Source organism: Sceloporus occidentalis, unplaced genomic scaffold (genome assembly GCF_023333645.1).
Source record: "Sceloporus occidentalis isolate IW3139 unplaced genomic scaffold, rSceOcc1.0.p SCAF_3, whole genome shotgun sequence".
In the NCBI taxonomy this organism is placed as follows: Eukaryota; Metazoa; Chordata; class Lepidosauria; order Squamata; family Phrynosomatidae; genus Sceloporus; species Sceloporus occidentalis.
In genome coordinates, this window is record NW_028316983.1 from 115,824,954 (window position 1) to 115,852,519 (window position 27,566).

At 41.4% G+C, this 27,566-nt stretch overlaps 1 protein-coding gene across 4 annotated transcripts in view; it reads right to left on the reverse strand.

Annotated features, from left to right (window-relative positions):
• The window catches only part of CACNA1E (calcium voltage-gated channel subunit alpha1 E), a 340,907-nt gene that overhangs the window by 284,219 nt on the left and 29,122 nt on the right, over positions 1-27,566 (reverse strand). For all 4 annotated transcript variants that reach the window (XM_089515900.1, XM_089515901.1, XM_089515899.1 and 1 more), the window contains 2 exons: positions 19,310-19,415; positions 17,267-17,406 (listed from right to left, as the gene is read on the reverse strand). In XM_089515900.1, coding sequence (XP_089372026.1) covers positions 17,267-17,406; positions 19,310-19,415 — 246 coding nt within the window. The remainder of the gene's footprint in view (positions 1-17,266; positions 17,407-19,309; positions 19,416-27,566) is intronic.

A 27,566-nucleotide genomic window follows, 5' to 3' on the forward strand; every position in this document is an offset into this window, starting at 1 on the left:
AAATCAATCTATGACATACATAGAACTCGGAGAGGTTAGATTTGGAGTGGAGGGATTACAACTCTCCATGGCCAAGCTGTTTTGGGGGTTCTGGCAGCTGTAGTTTGTGAATTTCTAATCTTGCTTCAAACTTTCTTAGATGAATATAGACCCACTTCTGTGTACTTGCAGCACCTGTCTTCTGATATCAAGCAACTCTTTCCTCCCATAACCATCATACAGTGCTGAAAATCTTCTGTTCTTGCTCAATGCTGAACTCGTTTATTCAGGAATACTCTGTCCTGTAGCAATGTAAAGTTAAGGAGGGTGTTTTGTTTGTTCTTCATGAGCTTGCTGCAAAAAAAAGTTATCTGGTTGCTGTAAAGATATGTGGAACAAAGAAGTAGTATCTGCTCTCCACTTGGAAATGAAAGTTATTGGAAAAGCTGGCAATTACTGAAATCTGTTATCAGCACTAATTGGGACTCACTGATCCTCTGTACAGCAAGATGGTTTTCCCTGTATTAGCAAAGATGGAAATTGATTTTAAAAAAATAAACACAATGTAATATGGAAAACATAATTGTCCTGTATGTTATCCTATATAAATCCTACCCACTGTAAATAATGAACAGAGAGGCTACACTCTATATCCAGATGAAGGAATAATTTTTCTTCAAAGGTTCATTGATCCATGGGGAAAGGCAACTGAGGAACTTATCCTCTTTGCTCTCTTTGGTCACCCCATACCTTTTATGCTTTACTCTCTACATCACATGCACACAGATATATAAACACACACACCACAAAGCAGAACAGGAAACCATTCCTAGAGGATGACCTCCAGAAGGCAAGAACCACTCCACTATCATCTAGAAGGTGGAGTGGTTCTATCATCTAAAATGTGGAGTGCCCTTCATCCACGAGTCATTCACTGTGTTTCCATAGGACAAATTAATTTAAATGCACTAGAGAAATAATACAGGAGCATCCAGACACAGAAACTCTGTGTGCTGCCTGCCTCTCCTAAGCTGAGAAAAGAAGTAGGACCTGTTCCCACTTATCAGAAAATCTGTTTCCTGAACTGATTCCTGAAACTGGTTCTGAAAAAACGTAGTTCCCACTATGTTCGTGCCGGTTTCAGAAATCGGTTCAGGAATCGGCAAGTGGTGGAGGGCAGCATGGTTGCCCGGCCCATCTCTGGCCTCTCCTGGCCTGAAAATCCCCAGCCTAGCCTCCTTACCAGCTTCTTTGGCCACTTCCCTGCAGTCTTTTTTAAAATTTCCAGTGGCCAGGAAGGCTGGAAGGAGGTCGCAGAGAAGCCAGGGGAAAGCCGGGAAGGAGGTTGCAAGGCTTCAGGCTTCTCTGTGACCTCCTTCTGGCCTCCCTGACCACAGGAAAGGTTAAAAAAGGCACAGGGAAGCTGGTCAGCGGCCAAAAAAGCCAGTAAGGAGGCTGGGCTGGAGATTTTGGGGCCAGGAGAAGCCAGGCCACACCAGCTGCCCCCCCCCCCCGGGGTGGGCTGCCAGTGGGAACCAGGGCAGATTTGAATCTGATTCGAATCCGCCTGTTTCCCACTTGGGCTGAATCGATTTATTTCTAAATTAACTGATTCAGCCCAAAAAATTACCCCATTTTCCCAGCGTCTTTTTGACGCAAGTTAAATCGGCAAAAATGGTTAAAAAGCATGAATCGATCTAAAATCAGATTCAGTGGGGACCATGCCCGTTTAACCCGGATCCGGATCCTGATTTAAATTTAGTAGGAACAAGGCTGTAGAATACTACCTGAGAGAACATAGGATGGAGGCAAAGCCTACATGTAGCAATCTACACAGAGATTTAGAAGGGACAAGAAAGAGAAACACACACAGCAGATATCTACAGTGGTGCCTCGGGTTATGAAATTAATTCATTCCGCGGCGCCGTTCGTAACCCAATACATTTCGCAACCCGAAAAGGCTTTCCGTTAGCGCTGGAAGCCTATAGCATTTGAATTTCGCGCCGAAATTAATTAATTTCGTAACCCGAAAAATATTTCGTAACCCGGAACAGTTTTTTCCAATCCAACTTTTTCGTATCCCGGAAATTTCGTAACGCGGTCATTTCATATCCCGAGGCACCAGTGTATCTGCCTGTTGTTGTCTCCCCTTCACAAGTTCAGGGCACTTGCTACAGCAATTGTGTTACAAAAGGAATAACATGAAAAGCCAAACAGGTAAACACAAGTCTGACATGGTAGAATTAATTATTAGTTGAGCACAGCAGGTCAGAACAAGGAGACTGCCCTGAGACCTTTATCACAAGAGGCATACCTTTCCCCAGTATTTTGGGAGGGAAGAAATATATTGCTTCCTTGGTATCTACAAAAGTGGCAGTGCATCTTTCCCCTTGTGAATACCTTGAACATACTCTTTTCTAAAGAGCTTCTGGCTACAATGCCTGCTGGTGATAGAGCCATCTGCAGCAGTCCAAGCCATTGGCGGTGAGTTGTAAGCCCTCCAGAAGTTTTGGGCTGCAACAACCCACAATAGTCTACTATAAGACTTCTGGAGGCTGACATCAAAAATATTTCCCTTTGTTGAAGGCCTCACTCCTAGAAGGTTATCGCATGGGGGCAAAACCGTCCCCCGATGTGTTCTAACGAGCACGAGCACGGGCGCGCACGGAGCGTGATGGGAACCCGATGGGAACCAGAACGCTAGTTTACCGCACGGTGGAACGCCGCCGCTGCCGCCGGGCGTTCCCATCGGGTTCCCGATGTGTTCCAGGAGGCGCCATTTCTGGGAACGCTTTTGAAACTGTTCCCAGAAATGGCACCTCCTGGAACACATCGGGAACCCGATGGGAACGCCCGGCGGCAGCGGCGGCGTTCCACCGTGCGGTAAACTAGCGTTCTGGTTCCCATCGGGTTCCCATCACGCTCCGTGCGCGCCCGTGCTCGTGCTCGTTAGAACACATCGGGGGATGGTTTTGCCCCCATGCGATAACCTTCCTAGTCTAGGCCTTGGCCAATTATCAATGATCATTTGAAGATGAAAACTCCTGTTCTATTACAATAGATTTCTACTCAAAGAAAGTTGTATTTATATCAGTATAAACACATCAGTGCATGATACATAAAACGCAGATATCCAGAGACAAGAGGTGAAGGAAGAGAAAAAAGGCAACTTTATGCATAAGCCTGATTATCAGAATGTATTGTTTATTAATTGAGTTGTTAACCTACACTTCCTTCAAAATGCTCAGAACGGTATAAAATGTATGCTGCAAATGATTCTCTTCCCTCTCTACCATTTTAGCCTTACATCAGCCCTGTGAGGTACAGTAGGTTATGGCTGAGACACAATGACATTCCTAAAATCACCTTCGGTTGGCTCAGCAGCTCCTACAAATATACCAGCCTTTAATAAACTTGATGCCTTTGTGATTGCACAAGCTGAATACAGATGGACAAACAGATAGAACATACCAAGTGCTTTTTATATCAAATGGCAAAAATGCGATGTGAGGAAGCAGGGAAATCAACAGACTGCTATTAAGCTCAAAAGGAATCAATGGGAAGACTTTACCATTCCAATATCAGATTTTATATAAAAACATTAGATAAATTAGCTGGAACGTATGGCCTGCCCATGAGATAGCTAGGTCAGGTTTGTCTACATCAGAAGACAGCACACAATGTCATAGTCCAAAGCAGAGTATTGAAAAATTACTTTTCGGGATTATAACTCCTAGAATTGCCTACCTGACCAAGCTAGTAGGGTAGGCCATTGGTCTCCTAGGAGACAGGTAAAACTGTGCTTCAGCCACTTCATCCCTATGGAAGGACACCAATTTCAGAGGCCAAGCACCTTACACAACTCCACTTCAACCTGCCCTTTTGTGAGCCCTCTATTGTATGGAGTTCTGGCTTGAGTATTATATGATTCATGCTAATGAATAGTAAAACACTGGCACAGCGTTCCTTAGTTAAAATCCTGTTGTTGTGGTAGAGGCAGAAGGCAAAACACTCTTTTCTTTTTCCTTTTCCTTTTCCTTCCCCACCCTATCTCCATCCCCTCCCCTTCCATGTCATTTTTAAAGACTGTAAAGCCTGAGTACAGGGTATAGTTTGTTTGGTTTTTAATAATTGGTAGTGTGGAAGCTGAGCTGAGAGCTCTTTCAGCTCCAGAGTTGGTGTATGAAGGCTACAATTGAATGAATGAATGAATTAATGAATGGGACTGGAGCTTCCATATGCACCTTACTCACAACTTTTACTCCTTGCCTTGCACTGGCCTGTCCCTGTTTTATTCCCTGGCCTGATCCTGAAAGGTTGTCTTTGTTTGTCATGGTTGCCAGCCCTACAGGCTGCTTCTCTCCCTGTACCTACTTCCTCTACCCACATAGCCTCTTTGGCATTATCACCAATACAGCTCTTACATCTATGACTTTTGTCTTTTCTTGCACTCAGATGCAGTGGACTGATGTCTTGCTGCCTTCCAGGGCCTACTATGAGGTCAAGAGAGAGAGGAAAAAATCCCTTTGCATTGCTTCAATTTGCAGAAAAGGGCAAGGGCTATGCCTAACTTTGGGCTACAGAGGGCCCAAGACATATTTCTATTTCAGGTAAAGGACAAGATTGCAACCCCTCCATGTCATGTAAAAAAAGCCACACGGATTGGGAGTTGTGGTTCTTGATTTTCAATTTCCCCCTCCTTTCTCATAAGAACTCAGGACAACTAAAAGAACATATACAATCATGAACTACAAATGTCTTAAAATAATACATTACAAAAAATATAAAAGAAATATTAAAATATAATAAAAGCAATGCAAAAAAACAGCAATAAACAACTGAGCAAACATTTTCTTATTCCTTTCAAAATACATAGAAATAGATGATGTTTTTAACTGGTACAATGCTCCACCACTGGGAAAACTTACAGAGAAAACTACTCTGGGACATCACAGACAGCGTCTCCCTATCTGATCCTAAATCCCAGATTGGTTGAGAATGAGGGAGCAAGTCCTTTAAGTGTCAAGAATAAAAGCACGTAGGGCTTTGTATATTAACACTTTGAATTGGGCCTGGTGACTCACTGGCAGCTGATGCAGAGATTTCAAGATAGTCACAGAATGCCCAATCTTTGCTGCACTAGTGACCACCAATGCATTGACCATCCATACTAGGTGTAATCTCTAAACAGTCTTAAAGGTAAACCTCATGCAGTGTGCATTGCAATAGCCAAACTGGGAAGAAGTAGCACAGTCAGAGCATAGACCACCCAGCTGGCCATAAATACTCCCTGCCATGGAGACTAACTTGCCATCCAAATAAAGCATTAAATCAATGAGTACTCCCATACTATGCAACTGCTTTGTTAAGGGGGATGTTATATCATCCAGTCACCACTGGGAAATACTAAGCTGCCCCAAGAACTACTGAATAGGGAAATACAGGATTGGTCCTCTGATGCATTTCCAGTCTATTTCCACCTTCCCCATACTTTCCTACCGTAATACAATGTTCTTTCTATGGTCTGAAGCATACATTGGTTGCATTGCTGTTAGTAAAATAAAAACACAGTACAAAATGACTCTCTTCTTCAGTTCTGTTGAGTACATGATACCTTTCTCTCTTGGTGCTTGATTTCACATCTCTCTGTCACTGACTCTGAACCCTATCGCAAGGGGTAAAAAACCTGGCTTACCTTTCCTGAATTGAACTCTAATTTGCGAGGCAGATGGGTCCTATCATACATAAATCGCCACTAAAATCGTTGCCCATATCCAGCCCAGGTCGAAGCCGCTCCCAGCCAGCCCCTTTTCAAAAATGGAAGCTTCCAACTTTACAAAATGGCTGCCAAAGCATCTCTGTGGACCAGGGCTGGATCTGGGCAGCAATTTTGGTGACAATTTATGTATGACAGGACCTGGATGCCTCCCGAATTAGAATTCAATTTAGGAAAGGTAAGCTGGGTTTTTTACTCCATACATCAGGGTCCTCTCTCTATCCCCCCCCCCCAAACAATTCTTGCTGAACATATCCTCTTCTCTCTCCTTCCCCTACCCCAACCCGCTTACACTTATCTCCTCTCTTTGTCCACAATGCCTTACTATCATTGTTGTCCCCTTTCTCCTTCCTTCTAACTCCAAGCCAAGCTTGATCTTTTCCTCCCTTCCCTGGGCCATAATTCCTGGCTAAATATCTTCCCTTTTATCTCTCTCGGTCTCACCTTTTCCATTTCCCTACATCTATTTACACATATTTTCCTTCTCTCCTTCTCTTTCCCCTCCCTCTTAAGTTCTCCTGGCTAATTCTGTCTTCTGTTCCCTTTCTTCTATTCCCTTATTTTTTTCCCCTCTTTTTGCCCCACTTCTTCTAGTTATACTTATCACTCTCCTCCTTTGTCTCCTGTGCAGCCCTCACAAAAACAAAACCTTGAAATTATGACTTGAATATTTCAGATTCTCAACATTTTATAATAATAACAACAACAATAATAACAATAACAATTTATTTATATTTCCTGCCTCTCCCTGTGGATCGAGGTGGTATTCCATCAATAAAAGAAAAAAAATACAATATAATATAAAAATATAATCGAGAAAATCCTAACATTAATATTAATTCAATAAAATAGCTAGATCATCATCTAGCCATCCAAATTTATACAATCCTAATCGGGAGCAGAGCTTTTCTTAAGATCTCCTATAAAAGGTCGGGTGGGTAAACCCGCTGGAAGAGATACATCTTAAGTGCCTTCTTGAAGGCATCTAAGGTGGTGATAAGACGGATCTCTTCCGGTAAGCTGTTCCACAATTTGGGGGCCATGACAATGAACCCTCTGTGGGAAGTTATTATTAACCTGGTCTTATGGTACTCTAATAAATTCTTTCCCAATGCAATGAGTGTGTAGGGAGAGGCGTTCCCTCAAGTAACTCGGGACCAAGCCATGTAGGGCTTTAAAAATAATAACCAACACTTTGTACTGCACCCAGGACCGGCTCATCCATATAGGCAAACTAGGCAGCCGCCTAGGGTGGCAAAATTTAGAGGCAGCGCGGCAGCTTTTTAGTATAAATTTTTGGCTTTTTGACTTAATTCTAAATACTATGACGACAGATTGGAACCTAGGTTCTATGTCATGTTTAGCTTTAACAAACGAAACAGTGGAAATCAAGGGGTGCCAAAATGTTTCTCACCTAGGGTGGCCAAATACCTAGAGCCAGCCCTGACTGCACCTGGAAGTTATCAGCAGCCAGTGGAAGAGATTTTAGCACAGGCGTTATATGGTCCAATCTAGGGGTTCCAGTGACCAATCTGTCTGACGCATTTTGAACCAATTGAAGCTTCCAAACTTGGTACAAAGGTAGCTCCATTTAGAGCGCATTACAGAAATCTAAACGAGAGATTACCAGTGCATGTACCACTGCTTCAAGGACTTTTGGTCCAGGTAGGCATATCAACCAGTTGGCATATTAACCGAAGTTGATACCAAGCACTCCTGGCCATTGCATCCACTTGAGATGATAACTATAGAGATTAATCCAGGAGTACTCCCAAACTGCGAACCTTGTCCTTTAGGGGAAGTGTGACCCCATCCAGGACTGGTTGACAAATCTCCTTCCCTGGACTTGGGGTACCAATCGCAAGTACCTCTGTTTTCTCTGGATTCAGCTTGAGTTTGTTTTCCCTCATCCAACCCATTGCCAACCCAAGGCAGGCATCCAGAGGAGAGATGCCATCCTTAGTCACTGCGGCAGTCATAGACACAGAGAAATAAATTTGGGTGTCATCAGCATACTGATAACACTGTGCCCCATGTCTCCAGATGATCTCACTCAGCGGCTTCATGTAAATGTTAAATAGCATGGTGGACAGAATGGCGCCTTGAGGGACGCCAGATGTCAACTCTCTTTCAGAAGAGCAACTGTCTCCCAGCATCACCATTTGGAATTTGCCTGAGAGGTAGGAATGGAACGACTGGAGCGCAGTGCCCCCAATACCTAACTCCCTCAGGCGTTCCAGAAGGATACCATGGTTGATGGTATCGAATGCCGTTGAGATATCCAAGAGTACCAGCAGGGTCACACTTCCCCCATTGATGCCCAGATGGAGATCATCAACTAAGGCGACCATGGCAGTCTCAACTCCATATCCTGCCCTGAAGCCAGTTTGAAATGGGTCCAGATAATCAGCTTCATCCAAGACAGCCTGGAGCTGGAAAGCAACTGCCCTCTTGATCACTTTGCCCAAGAATGGTAAGAGGGATTTTAATCTTTTATGTCCTACTGAATTCAATAGGACTTGCTTTTGAATAGAACCGCATAGATAGCATTAGTCTGTTGGTTTCTACTGCCTTGTTGGTCTGTTTGCGTTATTTTTAATCATATTTCATTCTCTCAAATACCATTATTTGAGATACTATAGTAATGGTTAGAGAAATGTTGGGGGGGGGATCCACAACTAACTGTAAAAAGGAAAAAAATGAGTTCACTGAAAACATTAGTTAATGGGATCAATCCATCAAAAGCAGAGTTTGAAAAAGTCTTTTTGATTGGAAAAATTTGTTTAGATTGGCTACAACTCCCATGTGTTTATAAAAGCAGTATTTGTAAAGGTGTTCAGAATGGAGCAGGGAAAATGTTCTCTCCCCATGCTCCCCCCCCCCCCCCCCCCGTTAACAACAGAACACGAAAAATTTAATTTTCAACTTGATAAATATTTTATCATTTATTAGACTTGGGTGTTTTTTTAAAAAAATATGAATGACATCTTCTCAGCTACTGTGGTTAATACTTAATGTACTATGCACAATGATATCACCTCGGTCTCAGTTCTTGGTCCTGAAATCTCAGGATCTCAGATGCTCCTAATCTGGCTACCCTAAGGTGGGCTGTGTAAGTGGATGGAATCATAACAGAGAGGCATCTAGTAGAGCAGTGATGGCGAACCTATGGCACGCATGCCAGAGGTGGCACTCAGAGCCCTCTCTGTGGGCACACATGCTGTCGCCCTAGCACAGAGTTTGCCAGAGTTTCTTACTAGAAAGCATGATGGACATGGCACTTTGCAATAAATAAGTGGTGTCTGGGTTGCAGTTTGGGCACTTGGTCTGTAAAAGGTTCACCATCACTGTAGTAGAGTCTAATTCTGCACTGGAATTGGGTGGTCATCTGCTCTGCCAGTTTAATTATTTTTATTCTATTGGTAAATTTACTTAGATATGGAAGCTTTTCTCAATTTCCAATTTTACGTAGGGCTCAGTTTTAATGTAATCTCTTGCTGATAATTGCTGTTGCTATTTTCCTACAGGATACTCTACACTTTTCAAAATAATAATAAAAAAGCCCCAAACTACATAATAAAGGAACCTCTCAGGATCAGGTGCTACATTTGGGGCCAGAGAGGCTTCTCAAGTCATTGCCCATTCAAGGTAGAGGAGCACTGAGCCATCCAACCAGACTCTGCTAAGAGAGAATGATTTAATTCTTCCTCGCTCCCTTCCCTCTGTGGTATTACAGCCCCTTCTCTTGTTCAGTTTGATCTATGTATCTTTACAGTAAGAAATCATCAACAAATAAATCTGATACTCACATGAAAAGTCTGGATGGATCAGAGGAATTTCTCTGCCCAAATGTTAAAATGGTGATGTCATGACAAATCTCAGATGAAAGGCAAAATAGAGTGTCAGCTTTAATTTTTTGCTGGAGAAGAAAAATGTTTTCTTCAAACAAAAATGAAAGCCTTTCTTCTAATGTTTTAATTTAAAATGCTCATAGTAACTTCTCAATACTATCTATCCCTCTGATAGATAAAGGTAAAAGTTATGAGCAAACAGTTTGTTGTCGGTAATGTATACTTAACATATATTTAGACAACTGGAAATGAACAAAAAGCATCAAAACCTAAAACTTCAGAAACAGACAACTAATATGAAAGCTAATATGGAAGTAAGTTTTATTGATCTCAGTGGGAAACCTCCCCTTACAGTGAGGACCTAAAGAGCCATGTAAGGGTTAGGGTTAAAGTAGATTCGGGTTCAAAATGCAAAAATAATTTGTACTTAATTAACTCAGCAGGGGGAGAGAGGAGAAAAACAAGCAGAATCTTGCCCTTCTTAGTAGGCTCTGGCAAAAGCAAAGTGCTGCAATCTCTCCTATCTTATGCATTCTTCCTCATTAATAGCTTTTGCCATCTTGACCACATGTTGATGTTGCTTGGCCACGAAGTTGGAAGACATGCTAAAAATCAGTTTTCTGCACACAAAAGACAACTGAGTCAGAGGAGACCTGGCTGGGCCAATAACCTGTTGCAGAAATATGATCAATCTCCTCCTAAGAAGCAAAGATTAAAATATCACAGACAATACCTTGTTTATCTGTTGGATGCTGCTGACTAAAATCAGACAGGAATTATGTTGTGTTTGTGATGTATTTGCTGTACAAATAAAAGTTTCATGTATGTCTGTCATGAGTGTGTTCGTCTGAGTCATCTGGTACATTCCTATCCTTGGGCTTGTAAAAGGAATCTCAAGGCAACTACCAGGGAAAGTTCCTTGAGGGATCACTCCTTGTAAAGAAAAAGGTTATCTATTAAGCCCAGGCAAGAAGCATTTTGTTTGACCACTCCATCAGGTAAGCAAGCATTATTTCACACTAGTAAGTCCAGTAAGGCCAAGTCACAATGGTCTCCCTGGAGGAAGCTTGGTGCTCCTTCCTGCTCTTGTTCTTTCTTCAGTTTGACTTTAAGACAACAATCTGCTTTGCTCTCTCTCACCTCTATTTCCATGCCAAAGACAGCCTAGCTGGTTCATCGCAGGCTTATCCTGCCTGCTCCAGGGCTGCTTGGCTCGCTTCCAGGACTCAAGGCTATTAGTCCAGCTCCTCTCTTTGCCAAGGTGCCTCCTGGTTTCTTTTTAAAAGGAAGGTGTTACTTTATGTTACGTAATGCTTTTAAAAGTGGTAAGAGACTAGCAAGTTGCTAACATGTTTGCTTTTCAGTTACATCATCACTTACAAAGATAAAAATAAAGAAATGTATACAAATTCTGCCAATAAATTTTTGGAAGCAACATTGAACACTATTATCTCCCAAAGTAGTATGTTAGAGGCTATGTGATGACCTAGGGGCAGCTATGAGAGAACTAGAAAATATCCTAAAATGTAAAGACATGCAACTGAGCACGAAAGTTAGAATTATACAAGCCATTGTATTCCCTATTACCATGTATGGATTTGAGAGCTGGGCAGTTAAGAAAGCAGATAGGAAGAGAATTAATTCATTTGAGATGCAGTGCTAGAGAAGAGTACTGAGATTACCATGGACAACCAAGAAGTCAAACAAATGGGTCCGAGAGCAGATCAAACCAGAAATCTCTCTGGAAGCCAAGGTGACAAGACTGAGGCTGTCATACTTTGGCCACATCATGAGGAGGTACAACTCACTTGAAAAAAGCAATAATGCTAGGAAAAGTAGAGGGAAGCAGAAAAAGAGCAAGGCTAGATGGATGGACTATTAAAGAGGTCATGGATATGAATATGCAGGTTCTGAGCAGAGCAGTGGAGCATAGGGAGTCTTGGAGATGTCTCATCTACAGACTCACCATGGGTGGAGATCGACTCAAGGCTGGATAACAACAACAACAAAACGACATGGTTCTTCTGAGATATATCCATTTCCTTTCCATAAAGGTCCCTTTTCTCTTTCCTGTCCCCATCCCACTTTACATTTCCTCTGCCACAATCTGTGCATAACATGATTTAGGAGGCTGAGACTCCTCCTGATCTTGGGAGAGCTGTCCAGGGAAGGAGAAGGGCAGACTGCCACCGATCGAGAGGGCAAGCTGCTAGGGAGAATATGTCCTGCTTACCTCTTCTGAGGGCAGCACAGCAGGGGAATATACAAAGGAATAGGCCAGAGTCCAGTCCAAAGGTCACACAATACCAGTCAGTCAGTCAGTCACAGCAAAGGCTAGAGGCAAGAGCATAGTCACAAGGCAAGTCCAGGGGTCAGATAACCAGAGTCTTGAATCAAAGAGCAAGGAACACAGGAACAACAAGGCTGCAAGACTGGTTGTCCGCTGCAAAGAACCTCCACAGCTGGAGGTCTCTTAAAAGACCTCTGCTTCTCTCAACTGAAACCTATTAGCTCTCCTCTTGGCTTCTAGGCTGGAAGAATGCCTCAAATACTCCAGGCCTGTCTTCGCTCCACAGGTCCTAGCACCTGTAGCTTAGAGTCCATGGAGTCTGTTTCTCCCTCTGCAGCTTCCTAAGCCTGCTCTGGGACTGCTGATCTAGGCAACCCTGTCTCAGCCTCCTCCGTGTCTTCAGAGTCTGAATCCTCTGACTGTGCCTTTAAGTCAGGCCCAGGGCAGTCCATGACAAAATCCTGCCTCTGCCACAATCCCTGTACATTATGATTTAGGCAGCTGAGATTTCAGGTTTTCTATGGCTACACAGTGACCCCATATCTGATGTGAGATTTGAATCAAAAGACTTCATCTCTGGAAGCATTTTCATTTAACTGTCTTGCTATGCTCTGCAAGCTCTCACAGATGTAACACTGTCCCTTTCAGCTTCTTAAAGTGCCAAAAGACCACCCCAATCTCCCACTTCCATGAAGAGCTGATTTTTCAAAACCACTCATTCCTCAGATCTCTCTCCTGCTGTGAGTGGAAGTAAAGGATGGTAATTAGAGTCAACTGTAATATAGTGTCTTATTTCCCACAAACAATGAATGCTAAGACAGCATGCATGCTTAATAGGCAACTTTCTAATGCTGATAATTATGCTAATTAGAAACTAATGTTTTTTCCATATTTGATCCCACTCAGTGGTTGCTAACAATATTGGTTTCAAATTTTGACCATTTCTTTGCTGCATGTGGAATACTTTTTTAAATTACCACAAAGAAGAAATAATATTCTCTCCTCTCTTTGAAATGGTGCTCTCATGCCCATTCTCTCTCTCTCTCTCTCTCTGACACACACACAGACACAACCTTCAAGCTCTTAATATGCCATTTTAGTAAATGGATTAGCAGGATGTCATTTAGTAAAGGGAAGATGAAGCAGCAGTTACTATCACTTCCCAGTTTTAGATGCAAGTGATGGAAGTCTGCATGACTGGTGACATGATGGAAAACACTGGAAGAAGTTCAACGATATAGCCGTGTTAGTCTGTGGAATCAGTACTTAGAGAGATCTTGTAGCACCTTTGAGACTAACTGAAAGAAAAAACTGACAAAAGCTCACGCCACCAATTTCTTTCTTTCAGTCAGTCTCAAAGGTGCTACAAAATCTCTCTACATACTGGAAGAAGTTGTCCCACAACACGGATTCTTTTCAGATTTTGCATTCTTCCCCCTAAAAGTTTTCCATGAAATATACCTTATGCCTTTTGAAAAGCACTATCTGCAAAATGTACTCCATCACCAGATGAAGTCAGACCCATACATAATAATAAAAGTGTCTCTTTCTGTGTGTGTTTGGCAGCTGTAACTTATCAAGACACTGAGCCAGAAACCTGTAAATTCAACACCATGTTGTCACAGTTACAGAGCAAAGTTTTGAATCAAAATTCTAGAAGCAAAATAGGTGTGGAGTTGTTGCCTATCTTGCAGCAACAGCCAAGTAGACTGCAGTTGGTTTTTAATAATAAAAGAATTATAATAACAACTCTGTATGCCCTTCTGATTGTGATAGCCACAACCTCTTGGGATATGCTGCTAGACAGAACATTTTGGATTGTGGTTCAAGCTGCAATGCCCAATTTCTATTCAAAAAGTAAACATTTTAAATGGTGGAGGCTCATGGGAATTAAAAAAAGGATGGGGGTTGCCACAACATTGTGAAATTGCAGTAGATTCCTCAGAATCACAAATGGGTTTGTGGTTATCATTCAGGGTGTAGTATTCAGTTTATCTCTTAGGAACAGCTGAAGTATAAAAGGGCTAATGGAAAAAAGGAGGCCACATGGACCCCTTTGGGGGCACTTAATATGGACCCAGGGGCGCCTTATGCAGCTAATAAATAATAAAGTTGATAATTATGTAAAAATCTTAGTGCTGATGGAAACACAAAGGCTGGGCAGCAATACCTACTCATAATTTCTGCAACATCTACCTGAAATATCTACTTATGTCATATCTGAAAGCCTCTGCTTTTAGATGAGCATGTGTCCACTGGAAAGAGCTAGAGTTAAAACTAACATAGAAAAAAGCAGGGCTAGTTTAATTGGTATGCAAAATATATTACACAGCCTACAATAGCAACAGAACAGATATCATACAGTAGAATTTGTCATGGATACTAAGGAGACCCTAGGGATGGACATTTCAAGGTTATTTTTTTTTTTTTGATGTGCTGATTACATCCCTTCAAATCTGTTTGTACCTTGGAGTACGTAGCACTACCACTAGCATGGCACAACTATTTAGTGAGGGCAGTAAACCCATTTAATTCTATGAGAAGCGACCTGGTGAAATGGTGACTAGTAAGAGATGCACAATTTATCCTACTGACTCCAATGGAATGCTGTTAATATTACATCCACCACATTGCATGGAATGGTGAACATCTGGCCCTCCAGATATTGCTGGACTATAACCCCTGCTGTTGATCTTTCCCAACATAGCCACAAGTGACAGATAAAGGGAGATAGATAGATAGATAGATAGATAGATAGATAGATAGATAAATAAAGTAATATATTTTTATTTATAGCCCATGTCTCTGTCTGGGACAACCAGGTGGCTTACCATTTAAAAACAGTATAGTCCCATATCCCAATATCCCATCCATCCCTAAAATAGCAATTGAACAATTCACAGTTTAAAACATACCTTAAAATAAACAAATCAAACAGTGGCTAGAGCAAATTCAGAGAGGTAACGGGTTCAGATTTTTGGTGGCCAGTTATCTATTCGGGAAAGGCCTGCCAGAAGAGATCTGTCTTAACACCCTGGTAATGTGGTGGATCTCCTCCGGCAGGCCATTCCATAATCTGGGAGTGGTTACAGTACAACAGCATCAAGAGAGCTGCACTTTCCCCATCCCTAATGCATAGAATGGCTGTGTTGGTAGGTGTTCATCTCTATATAAGGAAAGAAAAGGAAGGCATCAATGTAAGAGCAGAAGAAACCTTCCAATGTGTACTTGAAACAGTTTAAGGTCCAATGGATTTTGAATCAGACAGCTTATTCACAGATAACTAAACCTATTCCATTTTAGAGACGGCTAACATAATTCTGCATACCAACTGTTAAAGTAAGTAGATATTTAAAAAGGCACAGATAACTCCTATAGCATGGGAAAGCAGTACTTTTCTTTAGTTTCATTTCTATAAGGGAAGGACATTTGTGGGGCTGTGGATCAAATGCCATCTCAAATAGACTATGCTGTTTCCTCTCTTCTCAGTTTTCAAAAGGCACCTCTTTCAGGTTGCCAGCAAAAACAATCAGAAGACGAAAGCAGCTTTGGGGTGCTCCTGGATTTGTCACTTCATCTGTCCTCTCAGATTGATGCGGCAGCCAGGAGCGCCTGTTATCAGCTTTGGCTGATACGCCAGTTGCACCCCTACCTGGAGCAGCGGGACCTAGAAACAGTTGTACATGCCCTGGTAACCTCTCATCTTGATTTCTGTAATGCGCTCTACATGGGGCAACGCTTGTGCCATGTCCGGAAGCTTCAACTGATGCAAAACATGGCAGCCAGACTGGTTACCGGGAAATATAAGTTTGATTGAATTACACCTATTCTCAAGTCATCACACTGGCTGCCTATTAGCTTCCGGGCTCAGTACAAGGTGTTGGTTATTACCTATAAAGCCCTACATGGCCTGGGTCCAGTCTACTTGTACACTCCATTCCTCCGGGAAAAATCTTTTACATACAAAACAGACCAGATTGGCAGTGACCTCCCAGAGGTCTTTTTCCTGTTACGGCTCCTAAAGCTTGGAATGACCTGCCAGAAGAGATTCGCCAATTATCCTCATTGGAGGCTTTTAAAAAAGTGACAAAGACCTTTCTCTTCCGGCAGGCCTTCCCTGAGTGATAACCACCCAGAACTGATTCCATCTGTCCTTCCTACTATATCTCCTCGTCAGTCACGGATTGTAGAATAATCTTGTAATGTTGTATTGTATTGTTATATATTTTAATCGTGTTTTATGTTAATTTTATAGTTTGGGAGGGAGGGTTGGGTCAAGGCTTTGTAGGTTTTATTGTTTTTATATTGTGTATCATAAACTCTGTTGTTACCCGCCTCAATCCCCAAATGGAAGAGGCGGGATATAAATAAATAAATATATTATTATTATTATTATTATTATTATTATTATTATTATTATTATTATTATTGCAGACAAGTTCAAAGGTGTACCAAAATTAGCCCATTTCATATGTTTTACTTCACATCCAATCAGAGCTTAGGAAAAATTATTTTTGGACCACAATTCCCTGAATGCTGACTGAGAGATTCTGTGAACTGCAGTCCAAACAGGGATCTTTTCCAAGCTATAGTTATTATGTTACAAGCAACTTTCACTTATTCTCTAGCATTTTCCAAACTCTGTATGCTATGAATCCATGGGATGGGCAGCACTGAGGTTGCAGGCTCTGAAAACCCCTATATGAGCATTCATTACACTGCTAAAAAGAACCATTCAAGTGCACCTGTATGCTCAGAAGGCTCATCTCCATGCTTTCAGAAACCCTGGAAAATCACAGTTCCTGAACAAACAAAGCCCTCCATGATGACTATAGCTATATGTGTGGGTGTCTTCAGCACAGCACAGTAAAAGAATGTACATCAGGGGGCAAAAATTGCAACTTTTTCTATGTATGATCATTCTACTCACCACTAAAACATCTGAAAAGTCAACTATGCTGTGACTACCAGTCCCATCTTCTTACTTTGTTCCACAACTGAACAGCACTTTCAGAAAGAGCTTGTATCAGACTTAGGTCTTTGAGATCAGAGCTTACACCTATTTTTTTCACAATCAGGTATTTTTCAAACAAAACATCACTTGAAAAAAGGCACACATAGCAGATCTCAAAGTGTGAGTAGCAGCAGCAGCAGCAGCTTTAAGAAACCCAATAAATAGTCAATAAGAACTATACCAGGATGGCCATCCATGAGACATCTTCCTCTGTTTTCTTCGCCATCAACATAGGTAGGTTTGGAGTGCTTCTCTGCAGAGCAGAACCAGAGAAGCTCTCTCCGCTCCACAATGTTCAGTCTCACAAGAACCCTTAACCTCATCCATTACCCTTCAACATGCTAAGAAGAACTTACCCACTCAGAACGACAATGAAATCCATGACGTTCCATCCATTCCGTAAGTACGAGCCTTTGTGGAAAACAAATCCCAAAGCCACAATTTTAATGCCAGCTTCAAAGCAAAAGATCCCAATGAAATACGGTTCTGTCTTCTCCTACAGGGAAGAAACAAGTAACAGTTCAAAGAAGGGAATCAGCAAACATTCAGGAAGTAAGTGAATATCCCTACATGTATTTAAAGACATTTAAAGAAATTTAAATAATTTATAAGAAGCCAGACTTCTAGTGACCAGAAGTGCTGTAAACTGATGCTAGGCATGTTTACAAAATTAAATCTCATTTAAGTTGGAGCGGCTTAGTGACAAACAAGTAGATTTTATCCTTAGATTCCACTGAACCTGAGCTGTTTACAGTTTGGTGGACTCAGGGTCTGAACAGACAGGCCAAAATAAAGCTGCTTCGGGTCATTTTGGAGGTATGCTGTTTAAATGACACATGCATCCTAAGAGGCCAGAAGCCGCGCTCCAGTCCTCAGGACTGAAACATGGCTTTGGCACGGCTTCTGGCCTCTTCAGACACATGCACCATTTAAACAGCACACTTCCAAAGTGACCTGAAGCAGCCTTATTTTGGCCTGTCTGTTTGGGCTGTCAGTCTACAAAAGTTAAGCTGCATGCACATCCTAGCCAATCAATGGGACTATATGCCATGATCAGATAATTCTGGATAACTAGTTAATTGGTTATCTACATGTGGTACACTCTTTCAATGAAATCCCTGGCTTAATATATTTTTTCATCATAATCCTCTGCAAATATGTTTGTAAGAAAGCCCCTTTGAACCAAGTTTGACTGGTGGGCTCCATACAGGCAATGAGAGAGTTTCCTATGTGATTTACAAAAAAACCTAATACACATTCCAAACACAGTGTGTGTTTAATAGCAAGAAACATTTCTCCAGGAAGGGCAATGTTTAGAATGACTACCTGCTGTCTAACATTACTGTTTTATGGTCTCAAACCCAATCTTGCTTACTTAGCTCCTTCCCCACTCCTTCCTGTGACCCTCACTACTTTACCCACCCCTTTGAGAATGACCACTAGTTTTATTACAGTGTTGTTAGATTCCCTTTAAATATTTCACTGAAACAAAAACTTCAAGATTTACATTGAAATTAATTTTAGGGGGCATTCTAGAGCAAATTTTCCCTCTTGCAAATTTCTTAACACTCAACACTCCCCCTGCCCAAAACGCAGTCAAATAATTTATAAGAAGGCAGACTTCTAGTGACCAGAAGTGCTGTAAACATATTCTGTAGTTTCCTATCCTTCATAGTCAACAAAATTGCCATCGAGCGGAGGCTAAGCCCCAGCAAGGATAATAGCTCAGCCATTGCTGAAAAAGTGAAAGGGTATTTTTGAATCATTACCACTCCTAAAGCCTGAAGGACTTTTTAAACATTGCTTTTAGTTAGTTTAAATTTGCTTTTAGTTGGTTTAACCCCTTATTTGAGTTTTAAGTGTGACTCAGTTTTATCACTGTCTATACACGGACATTCTGGCCTGTTACAGACTGCCAAAATAAAGCTGCTTCGGGTCTCTTTGGAGGTATGCTATTTAAATGATGCATGGGTCCTAAGAGTCCGGAGGTCGCGCCAAAGCCACACTCCATTCCTAAGCACTGGAGTGCAGCTTTGGTGCAGTTTCCGGATTCTTAGGATGCATACATCATTAAAACAGCATACCTCCAAAGAGACCCGAAGCAGCTTTATTTTGGCAGTCTGTAACAGGCCACTGATATTTTTATCTTGTATTTTATGTGCTGTAATTTTGTAACTGTATTTAGTATTCTATTGATATGGTCAGCTGACTAATCAATAAACTTGTTGTATCTAAAGCCTGAAGGACAGCATGTTGGGTTTTCTTGTTAGGCATCAGCATTGCCATCTGCACTCAGATATACATGCATCCTTGATACTGAAATCACAGAGTACTAAAACAGCACCAGCATCCAGGTATTAAGAAAAAAAGGTGGAAGGAATCAATCAAAGTCAACTTACTAATCTCCGAGACATAGGTGTCTTATCATCCTCAGGAAGATGCTGTTCCAGGGCCAGAACGATGCAGTTCGCAATGATAGTTGCCAGAATCATGTATTCAAAGGGAGTGGAGCACAAAGTTAAGGAATACAAAGAAAACAACAGAAGTGGAATAAGTCTCTAGATTCATCAGCTTCCTTGCTCAAGCACTTCCACACAACCTTTTTGTCACTCCACCCATTACTGAGCAGTGAACATTTACTAATCTCTCTCCCTCTCTCTCACACACACAATAGGAAAGATAAGCCTTGGGTTTGGTGGGCAGCACAGTGAAACATTCTGATAAAGCTATTTGAAAGCTGTGAGCAATCAAGGAAAGAGCCAAGTGCATTGGCAGCTCACTCTCTATAAAGACAAATTCTCATCATGTAGGGAATAACCTCAGCAGTTTCAAGTTCTATTGGAAAGCTTGCAGGCAGGTAAAGAGCAGGAAGACTCAACTCACATCCCCACACATTTATAAAGTTCAAGGCTTTTTGTGAGGACAAAATGAGACCACGGCTTAACTGTAGCTTGAAAATCATTAGAGGAATGGTAGGTAAAACACACGCACACACAAAGCAGTCAATAAGCTGCCACAAAGATTTAAACTGGATTTCAGTAACTAATTGTCCAGAGAAGGTGTCCAGGCTCCTTCTACGGTTGCTCCAGAGTCTCAGCTTTGTCAGACTCTTGAGGCAATTCAGCAACACAAAACAATGATTGTCAGAGTTGGCTCACTGCCTTCTGAAAAACAGCGCCAGTCTATAGCTGGGCTCATCCCATGCTGATGCTCTGCAAGAGATTCTTTGTGCACTAAACTAAGCGATCCACCATAGACTACGGAAAATCATGACCCACCACTACTGACAGTTCAACTGTTGTTTGAGAGCGAGCAGGAGAAGGACATTATCTTAGTGAAAAGTGTATTTGAAAGCTGACAAATGTTGTTGTTATTATCATTAATATTAGATGCTCCAGTCCCACTTTCCAACTGTCTGCATAGAACAAGACTGACTTTAAAGTGGCAGTTTGAGTTGTCCAGGTCATTAAGGCGCAGATAAACCAATCTCTCAAACAATTAAGCTTCTCAGGTCAATTAAGCTTTTGACACTCTTCAACCCATCTCCCTTTCCTTCAGTTTCCACTTTCTCATCCCTTCCTGTGCGCCAAGGCCACTCTTGCACATGTTTTCAGTTCCCCTGCCCTCCTCTTCTTACATGGATCAACATAGCTTTAACAATACACTGCTTGTACTAGACTAGACAGCATTCACTAGTATATGACCAGTCATGGAGGGACAAATACCATAAGAAACACACACCGCCAGTGCCTTAGTGTCAGTTGTTGTTGTTTTGAATGCACCATCAAGGTGACCTCAACTTATAGCGACCATATAATAGGCAAGATTTCTCGGCAAGATTTCTTCAGGCATTGCCTTGCGCTGAGAGTCCCATTTCAATGCTCTAAAGACTCCAGCACACTCAAGTTAGTGGCAGCACAAGTGTTCATGTTAGTAGCAGTGCAGGTATGTATATATACACAGCCTCAAAACACTAGGTCGTTGTTATTGTTGTTGTTGTTGTTGTTTTTGTTCAGGTCATTTCCAACTTATGGCAACCCTAAGGTGAATCTACCATAGGGTTTTCTTGGCAAGATTTGTTCAGATTTATTCAGAACCTGAATAAATCTGAACAAATCTTGCCAAGAAAACCCTACAATAGGGTCACCTAAGGGTCGCCATAAGTCAGAAACTATTTGAAGGCACCCAACATACATAGTATTGCACATGAAAATTACAAAAGTAACACATATTTAACAAATTCAGTCATGTATTACAGTCTCCTTGGTGTAGAATCATTAAATATTTTAATATTTTTAATACAATTTAAGAAGGAAATGTGGGTTGCCAATTATTTTAAAAAGTTAGAAATGCAGTTGTCAGATCCTTTGATTCCTAGCTGTAGCATTTAACAAGTCAATTGTGTAAAGATGGTTGCCTAGTAAAATAAGTATTGATAAATATAAAAGCCACATGAGACCCAGTCTGGCATAATGGCTTGAATGCTGTTTTACAACTCTGAATATCAGGGTTTGATTCGCAGCTCAGCTATGAAATCCACTGGTTGATTCTATGCAAGTCACATGCTTTCAGCCTCAGGAGAAGGCTGCCAAATCTCCTCTGAACAACTCTCCAAGAAAAAACCCATGATCAGTTTGTCTTAGGCTTGCCAAGAGTCAGAAATGAATTGTTGAAGTCACACAGCAACAAGAACCCAAATAGACATGGATCCCAGAAGAGAGGGGACAGGGGTGCTTGATCCCAAGACTAAGCAAAGCTTCCCCTCAGGCCAAATAACCTAGCAAAATGGCATCACCAAAACTCCAGTCTAGCTGAGCTTCCTCAGGGATTATCAATCAAAGGTGAACTAAATGATCAAGCACTAAGAAATATTTACAGCGATTGTTTTGGAGCCTCACAGGAATAATAAATGTTGCCTGCAATCGATCCTAGGGAAACTTACTTGGGAGTAAGCTACATTGACTACACAGAGGACACTTCTAAGCACACACTGTACTTATATAAGTTTTATATTTAAGGATGTTTCAATGGCAATGAACAGAAAAAATTCATTTGCTTTCCCTCACAAATACCAGCACGTCGGTAAAAATTAACTGCAACCTGTCTGTCAATGTTGAGTCTCCCCCACACCTTAAGAAGAGTTCTGGGGTGTACTGTAAACAGAAATCAAAGAACAAGAAACCCCAGTGACCTTTTTTCATCCCTCATTCATTTTTTAATTCTCTAGGTATGAAAATACTGCTGTCATAAATGTATATCTGCTGGAGATCATTGCCATATTATTCATTAAACCTACAAGCAAAAGAAAGGAGGAGGAAAAGGAAAGGGCAAGGGCAAGGGAACTCTGGCTTGTGTTTTTTTGTGGTGTCCTGGCATTGCACTTGCCTACTGACACACATAAGGGAAACCAAGTACATTTCTTATGTACAGAGCTTGGTTGTTGTCGCCGTGTGCCTCCAAGTCATTTGTGACTTATGGCACCCCTAGGGCAAACCTATCATAGTGTTTACTTGGCAAGTTTCTTCAAAGGGAGTTTGCCATTGCCATCCTCAGAGAGAGTATGACATGCCCAAGGACACCAAGTGAGGTTTTATGCTCAAGTGGGGACCTGAACCCTGATCTCCGGAGTTGTAGGCCAACACCCAAACCGTTACACCATGTACCTTTTTTGGACTATAACACCCAGAATTCCTGAATCACAGTGGTCACTAGCCATGCTGCATCTGGGAGATTCTAGGAGTGGCAATCCAACAATAACCTTTTCAAGCTCTGCTTATATTGTGTTGTTGACCTGCAAGGCTATACATATCCATGGCAATGTAAAAACATGTTTTTCGAAGACCAGCTCACTTGATCAGGCTCATACTCTGATTTCCAACTGAAACGTCTGCAAGCCCATTCACAGGAGATTTTAATAGTATGCCCAAATGAAAAGACACAGCAGTATAATCCTTAGTCCACATCTTCCACATGTTATGGGGCTTCAACTCCCATTAGCCCTACCTAGCATATCCAATGTGAGGGATTATGGTAAATGCAGTCAAATAACATTTTTGAGAGCCACAAGTGATTCATTCCTGCTTTACTTATTTGGTTGATGAATATTTCAAAATATGTGTCTGTGTTTGTTTATTTGTAAAACAGGATTTGTTTTGTTTTCTTTTGTTTGATCAGCCAGAAATATAATATTTGCAGCTCTATCTACACTAAAAATGATAAACTGGTTGGAAACCATGGGAACTGATGGTCTGGGATGGAGGTGAAGATCTCTGACACAAAATTCTTAACCTCTCACCAAACTATATCTCCTAGAGCTCCTTGGAGGAAGCCATGACAGAAACAATAGTCTGAATGGAAGTAATATATATTCTTGACACACTACATTATTATAGTGCTATATACTACTTTAACTGCCATAACAACATTCTGGGGTTTGTAGTTTAGTGAGGTCTAAGATCTTTCTGGCTGAGAAAGTTAAATTCCTCTCCCTCAACTGCAAATCCAGGACTGCATAGGACAGTTGTCTTGGCAGTTAACGTGGAATAAATAGCACTATAACAATATAGTGTGATAAGGAAATGTCCTGAAGTAAAAGTCAGAGGAGAAGAATTTGTCTTAATTAAAAAAAGAACCACAGGTGGCTGAAGAAACTATTCAAGAGCAAAGTTAATGACAAATAAATTATACCAGTACAACATGTTTTCTTTTCATGACATTGACTGAAGCAATGCCAAGTTATTATTTAAAAAGTCTTTGCCTAGGGAAGCAAGCGTTTTGAAACAAAGAATAACCAGTGTTCCTGCACCATTGTAGAAGATGTTACTCTTGTGAGAGGGATTTCCTTAGTGCCTTGTACAGTGGGCCCTTGGTATCATCTGCGGTTTGGTTCCCAGATCTTCGTGGATACCTAAATCCATGGATGCTCAAGTCCCATTGTACACAGTGGCATAATAAAATGGTGTGCCTTACATAAAATAGCAAAAAAGGCTTGCCTTTTGGAATTTATATATTTTAAATTATTTTTAAGACCTGGATAGTTGAATCCGTGGATAAAGAATCCATGGATATGGCGGGCTCACTGTATTATCTGATTATCAGTAGGACTATTTGAATAATAGTTCCTCCTCTCCCCCAAATCTGGGCCATGGACACTGAAGGGGCTTTCTAATAACCAGTATCATGGGATGGCCACTTATTCTCTCATGACACAGCAACTGCATCCATACAGAAAGGCAATAATCTATAATGGAACAGTCAAGACTGGCCTTATGCTTGCTACCTCTAACAATAAAGTGTCAAAGGTGTTTGTGCTGAATAGCCTACAATGTCACTGGAGTCTCTCCTGGTCAGTGGGATCCAACAGGGCATAAAATTCAGAATGTTTCCATCAAGATGGATCCATAAATCTGCTGAAAAGGCCATCTACTCCAATCCCTTGCCAATGCAAAGATTCACCATTAAAGCACTTTGAGAAGTGGCCATCTAAAAATCTCTACTGAAAAAGAATCTATAATTTTCTAAGGTGATAAACACAGTATAGTAGTTGAATGAACTCTACAAGTACCAGGTTTTTAAAATGTCTTATATTAATGCATATAATGCTGGATAAGTGAATTTGGATGAGATATCTGTACGTTTTCTTAAACAGAGAAATAACACATTTCACTTTTTCCATTCACCAAAGAGGCACTACCTGCATGATTAACATTTGAAAGAGCAAGCCTACAGTAATTATGTCCTTACAGCCTGCTCTAAATGTGCTATAGCTAAAAGAACAAGGGGATTAGTTGAAGTAAACTGAAGGATTGTCACCAAACATCTAGTCAGAACTATACTGACTTTTCCCTGTATCCACCCTTAACCAGCAAAAATTCCAACAAAGCCATGGGAGATAAAATATTTGGAATAGAGCCATATGTCCATTTTTAAAAGACATTTGTTTATTTTTTTCACCCTTGTCCATTTCCCCAAAACTCACAAGCAATTAACACTGGCTCAAAGGGAAAAACACTTATTTTGCTGGTGTTGCTACTGTAACATAGGACCCTTGGGTAAGATTCATTTGCCTAGCTCAAAATGAAGGCATTGCCAGCAGAACGGCACTCAATATGAGTCTGCTTCTCACGGCTGAATTCTTTAAATGGTCCATTTTCTCTTCCAAAACATGTAGAATATACCACCTTACAGCAGTTTTGTTAGGAAGAGTGCAAAATAAAAACAAATGCATACATGTCATTATATACCAACAGTGAACTCATTCTCTAGGTACCAATCTTTACTCAGCCACAACAGTACTACCTCTACAGAAGAGGGAGCTATTGGCAGGTTTACTGCTGTATAAAGCTATATACTTTCTTTAAGCAGGAAAGGAGGGGGAAGTAAGCAAAGCTTTGGCTTCTCTGAAAGGCCCCAGTTGGAGTGGGGGGAGCAATCATTTTTCTATGAAGGGGGGAAAAGTTTAAATGTTTAGGAAACCACTGAAGCCTCTCCTACTTGTCTGTCCTTTCACATTCTTAACTTTTTGCCATCTTGACCACACTGCTTGACTTAAATATTGGAGGGTAAGGAATTGGAAAAGAAGGAACCTGAGCTTTGCATTGCAGTCCTTCCATGTGTTAGCAAACCTTGAGTTATTTTAGGGAACAAATGTTTTGTTATATTTTCTTATAATAGCAGTTAAACAGAGGCCAACAGCATGATCCTGGAAAGGTCATGATGACCTTTGCAAAGCCAAGTGAACTTCTCAAGAGTGGTCACATAAGACTGGTGCACATGTAGAAAGGACTCATGTAACTTAATGGGTGTAAGTATTGCTTCTTTCCAGTCCCCTGCCATGTGCATTTCCCCTTGAAGGTCAAAGACAAAATACTAGAGAGATCTTGTAGCACCTTTGAGACTAACTGAAAGAAGGAAATTGGCAGCATAAGCTTTTGTAGTTTCCAATTCAAATGCATATGAGGAAGTAGACTGAAGTCTATTGAAGCTCATGCTGCCAATTTCTTTCTTTCAGTCTCAAAAGCGCTACAAGAACTCTCTACGTACTGTGAAGTCGAAGGCTTTTATGCCCGGCATCCATAGTTTTGTGTAAGTTTTTCAGGCTATGTGGCCAAGTTCTAGAAGAGTTTATTCCTGACGTTTTGCCAACATCTGTGGCTGGCATCTTCAAAGAATGCTACGTACTGATTCTACAGACTAACATGGCTATATCCTTAAAGACAAAACAGGTCTGTCAGCCTAAAGCAGTGCTTCTCAATTATTTTCTGTCATGCCCCCCTAGGAAGAAGAAAACATTTCGTGCCCCCTGCGCGACTGTAAATAGTATCATTTGTCTATAAAATTGTTATAAGTAGACCTCTGCATAACAGAGCCTCGCACCCCCCTTTATGGAGCCTCGCGCCCCCCCTGGGGGGCCCACCCCACTATTTGAGAAGTACTGGCCTAAAGTATCAAGCCAATCTCCATGCTAGCCCTGGGGCTGTCCTGATTTTATCACTGCTTCATTAAATTGATATCACTACCATCAACGAAAAGTACTGTACTCCTTTTGTATCTCTGAAGTTAAAACTATCAATGAGCCGGGAATTCCATTTTTTTCTGGGATTCCTGCAAAATCCACTCAAATGCCTGAGAACTACCTCAAGATACAGTTCACCTCATAAATATGTTGATTTGGGCCACCTCCAATTTGATCCAGTTGGAATCAGGCAGAAACTTTGTTGAATTAAAGCTTGACCACCTCAGTACTGCTGTCTGTGACACAAAGCAACAGAATGAACCCCATTTGACTCCCAGCTTTCCCCGAGATTGGAGCCTGGCTTCTGGAACTGGTAACATATTACTCATTGCAATCCTAAAAATTTTTATCCACTACCATTTTTTATATCTTAGTGTGTGAGTGTAAGAGAGAGAGTGTGTGTTTTGCCCGTGTGTTGATTCCTCTTTTTATAAATGAATTAAACTAATTTGGAACCTACCTCTGGAGTTCATGGGTTCAAAACCATTAAACATAGGCTTGTGTCCAAGCTTAGAGTTGCCCAAGCCCTCTCACTGCTTCCTATTGAGCTAAATTAACTACCCCATTGAAGTCAGTAAGTGGGTGCCCTCTTGGGACTCCCTGCAATTTGGGCATCATGTGGTTGAAGCAGTTTTGGAGGACTCCGCCTCATTGGCAGACCCAACTGAAATTCCTGCCCCTTCTCTTCGCTGAACACTCGTGGTGGACTAGTGTTTTCTCACTCACAGCATGCCCACTGACCATCCCAGACCCCCCCCCATTTCCCATACAAGCATTACTAAACTTTTGCATAGGAAATCATGGTGCAAAAGAGGCAGGAAGGGGAGACTTTTTTTGTGATATTGAAAAAGAGCAGATTTAAAATGAACAGGAGAAGAATAGAGCAACAACAACATCATGTGGTAACTCCCTTCTGGGGCACTATTATCCTACTGTAATTCTGCTTTATTTGCACATGCCATAAGGCTCTTGGAAAAATGCATGGCTGATTAAAGTCCTGCACAGTACTCCACACTTCAACATTTTGTTGCTTGTCCCATTTCTGCACCTACATTTGCATGCACCAATTACTAAACTGCAAACATTAGGGTTGCCAGGTCTCTGTTATTTGTAATTCAGGCCTTTAGCCTATTTCTCATGTT